The sequence below is a fragment of the Bos mutus genome, chromosome X (genome assembly GCF_027580195.1).
Source record: "Bos mutus isolate GX-2022 chromosome X, NWIPB_WYAK_1.1, whole genome shotgun sequence".
Classification (NCBI taxonomy): Eukaryota; Metazoa; Chordata; class Mammalia; order Artiodactyla; family Bovidae; genus Bos; species Bos mutus.
In genome coordinates this window covers 131,758,867-131,771,852 of record NC_091646.1, presented here as the reverse complement: position 1 = coordinate 131,771,852, position 12,986 = coordinate 131,758,867, and the positions used below count along the sequence as shown (strand labels likewise).

The window sequence follows — 12,986 nt, the reverse complement described above, 5'->3', positions numbered from 1 at the left end:
GCTCACGGTTCAATCTCTGGTCATGGAACTGAGATCTTGAAGCTCTTCGGGGTAGCCAAAGAGAAATAAATGAAGGCACCACTCCAATTGCAGCTGTGCAAGAGCTTCATTAGGTAGGTGGGTGGGGCGCTGGAGTGACTGTGGTTCTTGTTGTTTTCAGTCGTGTCCGACTCTTTGAGAGTCTGTGGACTGCGGCACGCCAGGCCTCCCCGTCCATCACCAACTCTCAGAGTTCACCCAAACCCATGTCCATCGAGTCGGTGATGCCATCCAACCACCTCATCCTCTGTCGTCCCCTTCTCCCGCCTTCCATCTTTGCCAACATCAGGGGCTTTTCCAGTGAGTCAGTTTTTTGCATCAGGTGGCCAAAGGATTGGCGCTTCAGCTTCAGCGTCAGTCCTTCCCATGAATATTCAGGGTTGATCTCCTTTAGGATGGACTGGTTGGATCTCCATGCAGTCCAAGGGACTCTCAAGAGTTTTCTCCAACACCACAGTTCGAAAGCATCGATTCAAGCGCTCAGCTTGCTTTATAGTCCAATTCTCACGTCTCTACGTGACTACTGGACAAACCATGACAGGGCAGCTGCATTGTGGGAAACACCCTGGCCATGCTCATGGAGTCAGGATGCCCTTTGAGAGGTGATGTTTGAGCCCCCGGCCATCTGATTAACCGTTGGGTTGAGCCTCAAGGATCTCTGCCAGAGGGAGAATGTCTGTTCTGTGGTTCCCGTAGTACTGACGCGTCTCTCACCCAGGAGGTGCAGAAATCACAGCTCCAGGTGTTGCTTCATGCGGCCAGCCATACTCAACCATGGTGACACTGCCCCCTGGGCAACACTTGGCCCTGTCTCGAGTCATTTTTGGTTGTCACCACTGGGGCCTTGGGCTTCCCCCATAGCTCAGTTGGTAAAGAATCCGCCTGCAGCGCGGGAGACCTGGGTTCGATTCCTGGGTTGGAAAGATCTGCTGGAGAAGGGATAGGCTGCCCACTCCAGTATTCTTGGGCTTCCCTGGTGGCTCAGACGGTGAAAGATCCGCCTGCAATGTGGGGAGACCTGGGTTCAATCCCTGGGTTGGGAAGATCCCCTGGAGAAGGGATGCAGCTCAGTGTTTTCTGATACACCAGACACCCTACAGAGCAGGCTGACTGTCATCCAGGTTCAAATGTCACCACTGCTGAGGTTGAGAAATCCTGCCTGAGCGCTAGAGACGGCATTTACCTGTGTACCTGTCGTATCTGTCCGTGTATCTGTCAATGCTCTTGTCAGCTTAGCAGTGTATCTGTCACTGTATCTATCATCTATTTCTACATATCCTATCTTCTATTTCTCTATATAATTATTATCAATCCTATACCTATTTTTCTAACATCTAAGTGTATCTCTCATCTTTCTAATTATCATCTATTCCCTATGATCCATGAATCGAATTATCATCGATTATCTATCCATCTGTTGCATGCTAAGTCTCTCAGTTGTGTCTGACTCTTTGAGACTTCTTCAGACTCTTTGTGACTACGGGCTATGGACCGTAGCCCGCCAGACTCCTCTGTCAATGTGGTTGCCCAGGCAAAAATACTAAAGTGGGGAGCCACCCACTTTTCCCAGGGGATTTTTCCCAACCCAGGCTAGTTTTGTCTTGAAAATCCCTCTGGGACGTCCCTGGCGGTCCAGTGGCTAAGACTCTAAGCTGCCAATGCAAGGGGCCCCAGTCCCATCCCTGGTCAGAGAACTAGATCCCATGTGCCAACTATCTGGCACAGCCATAAATAAAAATATACACATATATATATATATTAAATCCGTCCTAAATAGCTCTTTTCGGAGGGTAAGAGGGTAGGGGGTTTGACGCTAAGACCTCCCACCCACCAGCCCGAGTCCTTTTAAACCCAGGTTTCCAGGAGGTCAGCCATGGGGACCCGCGTGGTAAGCCCAGAGCACATGTGGGGTTGATTAGAAACTGCCGGGCCTTCTAAAGGAACCAGATGGGAAACAGATCTTGTGTTCCAAGCCCCGTCCTCAGGCTCTGAGGGGAAAAACAAAGCTGGTGGAAATAACTGCTCCAGGAGAGCTGCGTCTCCACACCCCATCCCCCCTGACATTGAGCCCCTGGAATCGGTATCTTTGGAGTGACGTGAACCTTGGAGGGCGGAGCTATAGTAATGGGGCGGGGCTATAGAGTGGCGGGGGCAGGCCTAGACCTTGGACAGACCGTGATGGGGCGGGACTAGAACGTGGCAGGGGCGGGGCTAGACTGTGACGGGGCGGGGCTAGAAAGATGTGAAGGCGGGGCTACACAATGGCAGGGGTGGGGCTAGACCGTGATGGGAGGGGCTAGACCAGGATGGGGTGGGGTTAGACTGTGACGGGGTGGGACTAGAACGTGACAGGGCGGGACTAGAACGTGGCAGGGGCAGGGCTAGGACGTACCGGGCGGGGCTAGACTGTGACGGGGCGGGGCTAGAAAGTGGTGGAGGCGGGGCTACACAATGGCGGGGGTGGGGCTAAACCACAGTGGGACCGGGCTAGACCGTGGTAGGGGCGGGACTAGATCGTGACGGGGCGGGGCTAGACCGCGAGGCGCTCGGCAGCGGGTCGAGGAGGTAGGTTCTTGGCTGCCGCCCCTCCAGAGACCAGAGGGAGGATGGTAGACTCCAGCCAGGCCTGCAGGACACGATCGGCTCCACGCCAAGGGGGCGGGGGGCCCCTGGGTGGAATCCGCCTTGTCTGTGAGTCACACGCAGGGCTCTGCAAAGAGCGCCTCACCCATGACAACCAGAGGCCACTTCCCCCGTGACCTTGAGTCATCCTCAGATGTTATTCGTTCGCTCAGTCCTGTCCGACTCTCTGCGACCCCGTGGACTGCAGCACACCAGGCCTCCCTGTCCATCATCAACTCCCAGAGTTCACTCAAACTCATGTCCATTGAGTTGGTGATGCCATCCAACCATCTCATCCTCTGTCGTCCCCTTCTCCTCCCGCCTTCAATCTTTCCCAGCATCAGTGTCTTTTCCAGTGAGTCAGTTCTTCGCCTCAGGTGGCCAAAATATTGGAGTTTCAGCTTCAACATCACTCCTTCCATTGAACACCCAGGACTGATATCCCTTAGGATGGACTGGTTGGATCTCCTTGCTGACCAAGGGACTCTCAGGAGTCGTCTCCAACACCACAGTTGAAAAGCATCTGTTCTTTGGCACTCAGCATTGTTTATCATGAGAAACATCTGCAAATGGAAGGAGATCACTGGAATGAGAAGTGGACACGGAATGGGGTGGGGCAGTTGGTTTGTTTCCAGAGCCAGTGGGAGAGGGGGCGCACCCTGGCTTCCTACTGCCAGCAGCCTGGCTCTGGAGGCTTCTAGTCCCCAGAGGCACCCAGATGCCCTTTTTGGAAAATGCCCAGGTGCTGCCCAGTCTGTTGTGCAATGGATTAGGGAGAGACTAGGACGAGATAAGTAGCAGAGGCTCAGAACAGGGAGTGGCTGGACGCTCCGGTTTGAGAAGATTGTTGAGGGGTTTGCCTCGAGCTTCAGGGACGAGCCTGGTGAGAGACGCTTATAAGCTGTCAGGGGCTGATTGCATGGGCTTCCTTGGTGGCTCAGATGGTAAAGAGACAGCCTGCAAGGCAGGAGACTGGGTTTGGTCCCTCGGTCTGGAAGATCCCCTGGAGAAGGGCATGACCACCCACTCCAATATTCTTGCCTGGAGAATCCCCATGGACAGAGGAACCTGGTGGGCTATAGTCTATGGGGTTGTAAAGAGTCAGACACAACCGAGGGACTAACACTTTCACTTCAATAACCTATAATTGAACAGTGTGTGAAAAAAGAACAGATGCATGTATGTGTATAGAAAAATAATTTATATATATATGTATAACTGAATCAGTTTTCTGTACACTGTCCCCAGGGATCAAACCCAGGTCTGCTGCCTCGCAGGCTGCCTCTTTACCATCCGAGCCACCAGGGAAGCTAACAACATTGTAAATCAACTGTGAAAGTATTAGTCACTCAGTTCAGTTCGGTTCAGTTCAGTTACTCAGTTGGGTCCAAGTCTTTGCGACCCCGTGGACCGTAGCCCACCAGGTTTCTCTGTCCATGGGGTTCTCCAGGCTAGAATACTGGAGTGGGTTGCTGTTTCCTTCTCCGGGGGAATCTTCTGGACCCAGGGATCAAACCGAGGTCTCCTTCATCTCAGGCAGATTCTTTACCAGCTGAGCTACCAGGGAAGCCCAGAAATCAACTATAGTTTGATTTAAAAAAGGATGAGGGTACAGTTATCTTCCTTCACGGATCTCTTTTGCTGTGGGCAGAGCCTGCCGGGAAAGCTAGGAATAAGAAGTTGTTTGGACAGACACACTACTGGGGAGCTGGAGAGAGGGGTGTAACTCTTCTTCTCTGCTGAGCTCGGGGTGGTGGGAGTGGGGTTGGTCAGGGGGGAGATATCTGGGCAGCTGGGGCAAAGGAAAGCCGGGTGGCCGGTTCCATCCCGCTGTGACTGATCCCCTGTGTGTTCTTGCAGGTGAGAATGGGGACTTTGATTTGGCTGATGCTCTCGATGACCCCAGTAAGTGCTTCTGGCAGCCTGCCTCAGCTACTGGAAGGCTCCGGGTTGGGTAGGGCCGGAATTCCTTCCTAAGGACAACTTCCTAACGAGAAAAGGAACACTGGTGGGCTTGCATTTGCTCCAGGGGCCAATGCTGGGCTTGCATGTGAAGCGACCTTTTGTCCTTTGAGTCCCCCTCCCCCTCGAACACGGAATGGAATTTGTGTTGGTACCTGGCGTGGGGTCGCAAAGAGTCGGACACGACTGTGCGACTGAAGTGAACTGATCCTATCTTTGTTAGTGCCTTGAGATTTTCGTGTTTTTTTTTTTTTAATTGGGACTTTAATGATTGTTTCTTTGAGCCTCACAAAACCCCTCAGGGCTTATTGCACATATGTTCTCTTTCCACAGAGCCCACCAAGAAGCCAAGCTCAGGTGAGTGACTACCTGATTCAGGTGAGTGGACAGAAACCAGGCTGCCCCACCGCAAGCTGAGGTTTTGGAAGGAGTTTATCACGTCTTCCCAGGATGCTCCGTGGTGAAGAATCCGCCTGCCAGTGCAGGAGACGAGAGTTCCACCCCCAGGGTCGGGAAGATGCCCTGGATGAGGAAACGGCAACCCACTCCAGTGTTCTGGCCTGGAGAATCCCATGGACGGAGGAGCCTGGCGGGCTACAGTCTATAGTGTTGCAAAGGGTCGGACTGAGCGACTAAACCACAGCAACGATAGGGTCGTGGAGGGTGTGACTGATGGACAGATGTTTAAAGCCCAAGTCCTTCACGAAATGGATCGCAAAATCACAGTGAGCTGTTATTCCCCTTAGGATGGCTAAAATCGAAATATGGATGATAACAAGTGTTGATGGCGGTGTGGGGACTTTGGAACGTTTACATGTTCCCAGTAGGGATAGAAAATTGTGCAGCCTCCACAGAAAACAGTCTTGCATTTCCTCAGAAAGCTGCACGTAGAATTTCCCTGTGTGTGTGCTAGTCGTCATGTCCAACTCTTTGCGACAGCATGTACTGTAGCCCACCAGACTCCTCTGTCCATGGGAGTCTCCAGGCAAGAATACTGGAGTGGGCTGCCATTTCCTCCTCTAGGGGACCTTCCCAACTCAGGGATCAAACCCAAGCCTTCAAGGAATAAGCAGTTTTTGTTTGCTTTTTACATACCTTATCAATGCTAGACAGTTTTGTAAGTGTGTGTATGTAGTCTTTTCAACTTCTAAATGTTCAGGTTCAGCTTCTAGTGTCTAAGTCGTTTTAAGCTGATCAATGATAATTATTTCATGAGTACCAACTGTGAATAAAATATAAAATCTATTGTCAAGCTTATATTCTTGTTTTATAAGCTGCTTCTGATGGAAGGACATTTTTCTCTTCTTAACATGCAATGTCGTTTTCCCCAATAGGTATCTACCCCAACCCGAGGCCCCCCAACCAGCCACAGCCTGGAAATCCCAACAACGGTGGAAGTAAGAATGGTCATTCATTTCAAAACAGCTTTGAACCTGCCCACTGGAACTCAGGGAAGGTCATGGAGGCTGAATGAAGCCTTTGTCATTGTTCTGTTGCTAAATTGTGTCTGACCCTTTGCAACCCCGAGGACTGCAGCACGCCAGGCCTCCCTGTCCATCACCAACTCCTGGAGCTTCCTCAAACTCATGTCCGTTGAGTCGGTGATGCCATCCAACTATCTCATCCTCTGTCGTCCCCTTCTCCTCCTGTCCTCAATCTTTCCCAGCATCAGGGTCTTTTCCAACGAGTCAGCTCTTTGCATCAGGTGGACAAAGTATTGGAGTTTCAGCTTCAGCATCAGTCCTTCCAATGACTATTCAGGACCGATCTCCTTTAGGATGGACTGGTTGGATCTCCTTGCAGTCCAAGGGACTCTCAAGAGTCTTCTCCAGCACCACAGTTCAAAAGCATCAATTCATTGGCGCTCAGCCTTCTTTATGGTCCAACTCTCACACCCTTACATGACCATTAGAAGAACCAGAGCTTTGAGTATATAGACCTTTGTCGGCAAAGTGATGTCTCTGCTTGTCTAGTGGGGGGATGTTTCTTGCTCCAGTGTTTTTGGGAAACATGAGTTGAACATATTTTCATGGGCTTCCCGCCTGTGGGCCCCAGAGAATCATAGATGCCGGCCATCCCGTAAGATGAGTCACTGCCCAGGAGACTCATCTACCCGGCAGCATGCGGGGGCCAGCCTCAGGCTTGGGGGTGTGTGATTCAGGACTCCAGCGGCTGGCACATTTCAGAACAGAGGAAGGTTGCTTTCCGGCTTTTGTTTTTAAAGCCTGCTAGAATCTCGTGCCTTTAAAATGATGGTGGTGGCCCTGAGTAATGAATTTCTATTTCCTGTAAGTTACATGGGCTTCCCAGGCAGGTAAAGAACCCGCCTGCCAACACAGGAGACTTAAGAGATGAGGGTTTGATCCCTGGGTCCGGAACGATCCCCTGGAGGAGGGCATGGCAACCCACTCTAGTATTCCTGCCTGGAGAATCCAAGGACAGAGGAGCCTGGTGGGGCTACAGTCCACGGGGTCTCAAAGAGTCGGACATGACTGAAAGGATTTAGCACATATGCATAGTAGATTCATTTTGCCATACAGCAGAAACGAGCTCAACACGGTGAAGTAACTGTGTGTGTGTGTGTTCGTCGCTCAGTCGTGTCCGACTCTCTGTGACCCCGTGGAGTGTAGCCTGGCAGGCTCCTCCGTCCATGGGATTCCCCAGGCCAGAATACTGGAGTGGGTTGCCATGCCCTCATCCAGGAGATCTTCCCAGCCCAGGGATCAAACCTGGGTCTCCTTCATTGCAGGCATATGCTTTACTGTCTGAGCCACCAGGGATGCAATTATACTCCAATAAAAACTAATGCTTAAAAAGAGCTTTATGCTTGGGGATTCTGAGCACCAGAGATTCCGTGGAAGCGATAAACAGCAAACATGAATTAGCCAGAACATCGTTTTGTATACCGGCCTCTTGTGTTGTGTGAATGGTTTGTCGCTGGAAGCTGTCCCTCTTTTCCTAAAATCACGTGTTTCCCGACAGATATCTACCCAAGGACAAAGCCACCGCCTCCTCGCCCGCAGCCTGGTAACAGTGGAGGTGAGTCCTCAGGAGTAAGATGACTTTCAGAAGCATCTTTGGAAGGACTGAAATGCCTTCCGGAATATGTTTTGGAGAATTTGGTCCTCGATGGTGAAAGACGGGTTGCATTTAAAATATGCAGAACCTTTTTTTTTTAGCAATTCTTTTTAGAATCCTATATTTATTTTTATGTTGGCTGTATCAGGCCTTGGTTTCCGCTCGTGGATCTTTCGGCACAGGTTCTCCAATTGTGGAACCCCCCCTCTGCATAAGCTGTCCATGCGCCCCTGATGCGTGGGCTTGGGTGTGCAGGGGTCTCCCCAGACCGCAGGCTCTGACCGCCCTCTGCTCTGTCCACAGGCTTCCTGAGCGACTCGGACCTCATCGACGGCGGCCGCTACCCGCCCAGGCCTCCTGCAGGTACGTGCGGGCTTCTATGACCCCGCCCCAGACCCCGCCCCAGACCCCGCGAGGAAGGTGGTGGGCTGTGGACTCTCCCCTCCAACCTCTGGGGGGCGGGAGGGAGGCGCATCCCTGAAGCTTTCCACTCCTGCGGTCTGGAAGGTGGACGGAACCGGCCATAGGGCCGATGCTGCTTAGAAGTGGGGGTCGTCTCCATGTAAATATGTGTGTGTGTGCATCTGTGTATACACATACACACACCTCCACTGACATGCGGACTTATGTACATGTCTGTGTACAGGTGTCTATCTGTAGACACATATCTCTATGTATAGCTATATTTGTATCTAGATGCACATCTATCTATATCTGTATCTATAACTTTATCCATGTGTATCTATATGTATCTGTATCTATACCTATGTTGATCTCTATGTATACGTATATCTATGTCTATATATATTTATATCTATAGCTGTATGCATATCTATCTTTATCTATACCTACATGTACATCGATCTGTCTCTATGTTTACCTGTATGTATATCTGAATATATATTTATATATATATGTTTGCCTACAGGTATATGTACATCTATGTCTGTATATAGGCACACGTATATCTATAGCTATATCTGTGCTGTGCTCAGTCACTCAGTCGTGTCCAACTCTTTGCAACCCCATGGACTCTAGCCCACCAGGCTCCTTTCTGTCCATTTGATGCTGGACAGAGTATCCCAGGAAAGCATTCTTGTCCAGGAAAAAATACTGAAATGTGTTGCCATGCCCTCCTCCAGGGGATCTTCCCAACCCAGGGATCGAACCCAGGTCTCCCGCATTGCGGGCAGATTCTTCACCAGCTGAGCCACCAGGGAAGCCCAAGAATACTGGAGTGGGTAGCCTATCCCTTCTCCAGCGGATCTTCCCGAACCAAGAATCAAACCGGGGTCTCCTACATTGCAGGCGGATCCTTTACCAATTGAGATATCAAGGAAGCCCACCTATATATCTATATCTGTACCTATTTGTATATCGATATCTGTCTACAGCTATACCAGCATCTATATCTGTATCTTTCTCTATTTCTGTATCTATATCTGTCTACAGCTATACCTGCATCCATATCTGTATTTGTATCTATATCTGTATCTATATCTGTCTACTCCTCTACCTGCATCCATATCTGTATCTTTATCTACATCTAGCTATAGTCCTAAGTTGCTATCTTTGGGCTTCCCAGGGGGCTCAGGAGTAGAGAATCCGCCTGCAGTGCAGTAGACCTGAGTTCCATCCCTGGGTGGGGAAGATCCCCTGGACGAGGACATGACAACCCACTCCAGGATACTTGCCAGGAGAATCCCACAGACTGAGGAGCCTACCAGGCTGTAGTCCACGGGGTCACAGAGAGTCGGACATGAATGAGTGACTGTCACGCAACACACCTATCTTTACACAGATGTTGTGTCTATACACACCTTTGCAGAAGTGTCTCTGTGTATCTTCCCCCCCACCCCTGCAAAATGTATATTTAATGTGATCCACTTGAGGTCTAGCATGATAGACCTGGGTCCCTTGAGGTGGGGGTAAGCCTGTGTTACCTTGAAGCCCTAGATCGGCATGGGGGGAAGCATGCGTAATCTCTGAAAACACACAGCTTTCTGAAGGGCTCTCTGTGGCATGACTTTTTCCATCCAGAAGCCATGCCTCCAGGGGAGGGACTCCTTAGAGCATTTTCTGGAAGGTCCTGAGCTTTTCCACTACATAGGGCTCCAGACGACTCAGTGGACAAGACCCTGATGCTGGGAGAGATTGAGGGCAGGAGAAGGGGGCGACAGGGGATGAGATGGGTGGGTGGCATCACCAACTCGATGGACATGAGTTTGAGCAAGGTCCGGGAGTTGGTGATGGACAGGGAAGCCTGGCATGCTTCGGTCCATGGGGTAGCAAAGAGTCGGACACGACTGAGCCACTGGACAACAAGCACTCTTTTTGGGGTGACTGTTGGGTCCGGCTTTGGTGCCAGCCGGGCAGATGCCTGCTGGACCCCAAGGTCCATGCTGCGAATGGCTGTCACATCCCTCTTCTCTCCTGCAGGAGGCGGCGGTGGCGGGTTCCAGCCGGGGCACGACAGCTACGGTAACAGGCTCGCTTCATGCAGCGCTGGGGCCCGTGGGGCTGGCGGGGCTGGGTGGGCTTTTCCGGGGCTCCCATTAGAGCTTCCTCCTGGGTCTCGGGTGTGGGCCGCTTTACTTCTGACTGTCAGCTTGGTTTCATCCAGGTGTCCAGGGGCTGACCCCACACCCCTCTGTCCAGGAAACAAGACACAGAGCCCCGGGCTGCAAGCTCATTAGGCAGAGAACAGCCCAGGAATTGCGGATTCTTTATGTAGATAATACATCATGCCAAGAAAGAAAGGAATTTACAGCGGGAGTAAGAAACTTCAGTCTTGTCTATACCGAGCTTTTCTCAAAGCGAGGGTTGGATCTAGAAATCTCCAGAGGGTCGGTCTCTGGTGCTGTAAAGTGAACTTGAGAGCTAATTGGGCCAGAAAAGCAAAAGGCACTGGATCCATGTTTCTAAACTGAGATAGAATCCACATGAAACATTGTACAAAGTAGTCATGTGATACTTTGTCAATATAGATGTTGGTGCTGTTTAGTCGCTAAGTCGTCTCTAACTCTTTGCTGCCCCGTGGACTGTAGCCCTCCAGGCTCCTCTGTCCATGGGATTCTCCAGGCAAGAAGACTGGAGTGGGTTGCCATGCCCTCCTCCAGGGGAATCTTTCTGACCCAGGGATCGAACCTGGGTCTCCTGCATTGCAGGAGGATTCTTTACCATGTTGAGCACCCAGGGAATCACTTTTTAAAAATTACTCCCTGGGGACTTCCCTGGTGATCCAGTCATTAGGATGGTGGGCTCTCACTGGCAGCATCTGAGATCAGTGCCTGGTCAGGGAATTAACATCCTGCATATCCTGCATGCAGCCAAAAACACGAAAAAACAAACAAACAAACAAATTGCCCTCTGGACAGAAGAAGGTGTGGAGAAAGGTCCTTTATTTCTCAGTCGCTGAGATGACTGTCTGCTGCCTGTGGGGCATGCTTCCTGGCCTTGGGGACTGGACTTTTCCCTGGCAGCGCCAGGAAGTGGGGTTTTGAGCTCAGGCAAGCCCCCTCTCTCTGCAGCTGGGGGTCAGCGTGCCCCTGGCATTAGCAGACCTGCTGAACTTGCAAGGTGAGCTCAGCCCGACTCGGTGCGGCCAGCGAATGTCCGGGGTACGCTTGTCTCTTCCTCTGGCTCGGGGACAATCCAGGTGGGGCTTTTGCCCGGATATCACAGCCTCTGCTTCGGGGTCCTATCTTTCTTGAAGCTTCCTTTGGGGATGTCTCCGGCGTTTCCGGGCCTTACCTTCCTCTTCACGTGGCCTTTCTTTCCTGCAGGGCGAGGAGGGCGCAACATACCCGGCTTACCTGGCATTAATTATGGTAAAGGAGGTCTTTCATAAAAGCCAAAGCAGGAGAAGCTCTCCTGCTGAGGAGCTAACCCCCGCGTGGGCGCTGCCTGACCGCCTGGGTCTCTGATCAGCGTCCTCAATGGGCACCGAAGCTGGGGAGGGGTTTGCATGGGACGTGGGACACAATCCGTCCAAGAAATGAAGGCTTGCTCATGCGTGTTACTGCCTGTGCACACGTGTGTGGCATGTGTGTGTGCCTGCACGTGGATGTGTGCGTGTGTGGCTGGGAGGGCGCTTGCTTTTATACATGTGGACATATGTTCACATGTGCCTTCATGCTGTGTGTCTGTGCATGCGTGAGTATGAATTTGCACGTGTGTGTGCGCTGTGGATGTGCGGGTCAGGGCGTAGCTATATCTGTATCTGTGTGCATCTCTGTCTATATCTGTATCTAGACGTTGATCCATGTGTATCTGTATGTATATGTACCTATATCTATATTTATCTATATGCAGAAATATATCCATACCTGCATATATATTTGTATCTACAGCTATATGTTACCTGGATCTATATGTATTTATATCTATATCTATGTTTATCTATATGCATATCTATATCCATATCTGTATATATATTTATATGTATATCTATCTATATCTATACCTATATCTACATGTACATCGATCTATCTCTATGTTTACCTGTATGTATATCTGAATACATATTTATATATATATATGTTTGCCTACAGGTATATGTACATCTATGTCTGTATATATGCACACGTATATCTATAGCTTTATCTGTGCTGTGCTCAGTCACTCAGTCGTGTCCAACTCTTAGCAACCCCATGGACTCTAGCCCACCAGGCTCCTTTCTGTCCATTTGATGCTGGACAGAGTATCCCAGGCAAGCATTCTTGTCCAGGAAAAAATACTGAAATGCGTTGCCATGCCCTCCTCCAGGGGATCTTCCTAACCCAGGGATCGATCCCAGGTCTCCCGCATTGCAGGCAGATTCTTCACCAGCTGAGTCACCAGGGAAGCCCAAGAATACTGGAGTGGGTAGCCTATCCCTTCTCCAGCAGATCTTCCTGAACCAAGAATCAAACTGGGGTCTCCTACATTGCAGGCGGATTCTTTACCAACTGAGCTATCAAGGAAGCCCAGCTATATATCTATATCTGTACCTATTTGAATATCGCATCTTATCTGTATCTTTCTACAGCTATACCAGCATCTATATCTGTATCTTTCTCTATCTCTGTATCTATATCTGTCTACTCCTCTACCTGCATCCATATCTGTATCTTTATCTACATCTAGCTATAGTCCTAAGTTGCTATCTTTGGGCTTCCCAGGGGGCTCAGGAGTAGAGAATCCGCCTGCAGTGCAGTAGACCTGAGTTCCATCCCTGGGTCGGGAACATCCCCTGGACGAGGACATGACCACCCACTCCAGGATTCTTGCCTGGAGAATCCCAC

General features: G+C 50.6%; 1 protein-coding gene across 4 annotated transcripts in view; it reads left to right on the top strand.

The window, feature by feature from the left end:
- XG (Xg glycoprotein (Xg blood group)) overlaps positions 1–12,986 on the top strand; it is a 36,145-nt gene that overhangs the window by 3,146 nt on the left and 20,013 nt on the right. For 3 of the 4 annotated variants that reach the window (XM_070365313.1, XM_070365311.1, XM_070365310.1), the window contains exons 2-8: positions 4,522–4,566; positions 4,957–4,980; positions 5,958–6,020; positions 7,606–7,662; positions 8,005–8,064; positions 10,141–10,182; positions 11,487–11,531. In XM_070365313.1, coding sequence (XP_070221414.1) covers positions 4,522–4,566; positions 4,957–4,980; positions 5,958–6,020; positions 7,606–7,662; positions 8,005–8,064; positions 10,141–10,182; positions 11,487–11,531 — 336 coding nt within the window. The remainder of the gene's footprint in view (positions 1–4,521; positions 4,567–4,956; positions 4,981–5,957; positions 6,021–7,605; positions 7,663–8,004; positions 8,065–10,140; positions 10,183–11,486; positions 11,532–12,986) is intronic. The other variant, XM_070365312.1, reaches the window with a different exon arrangement.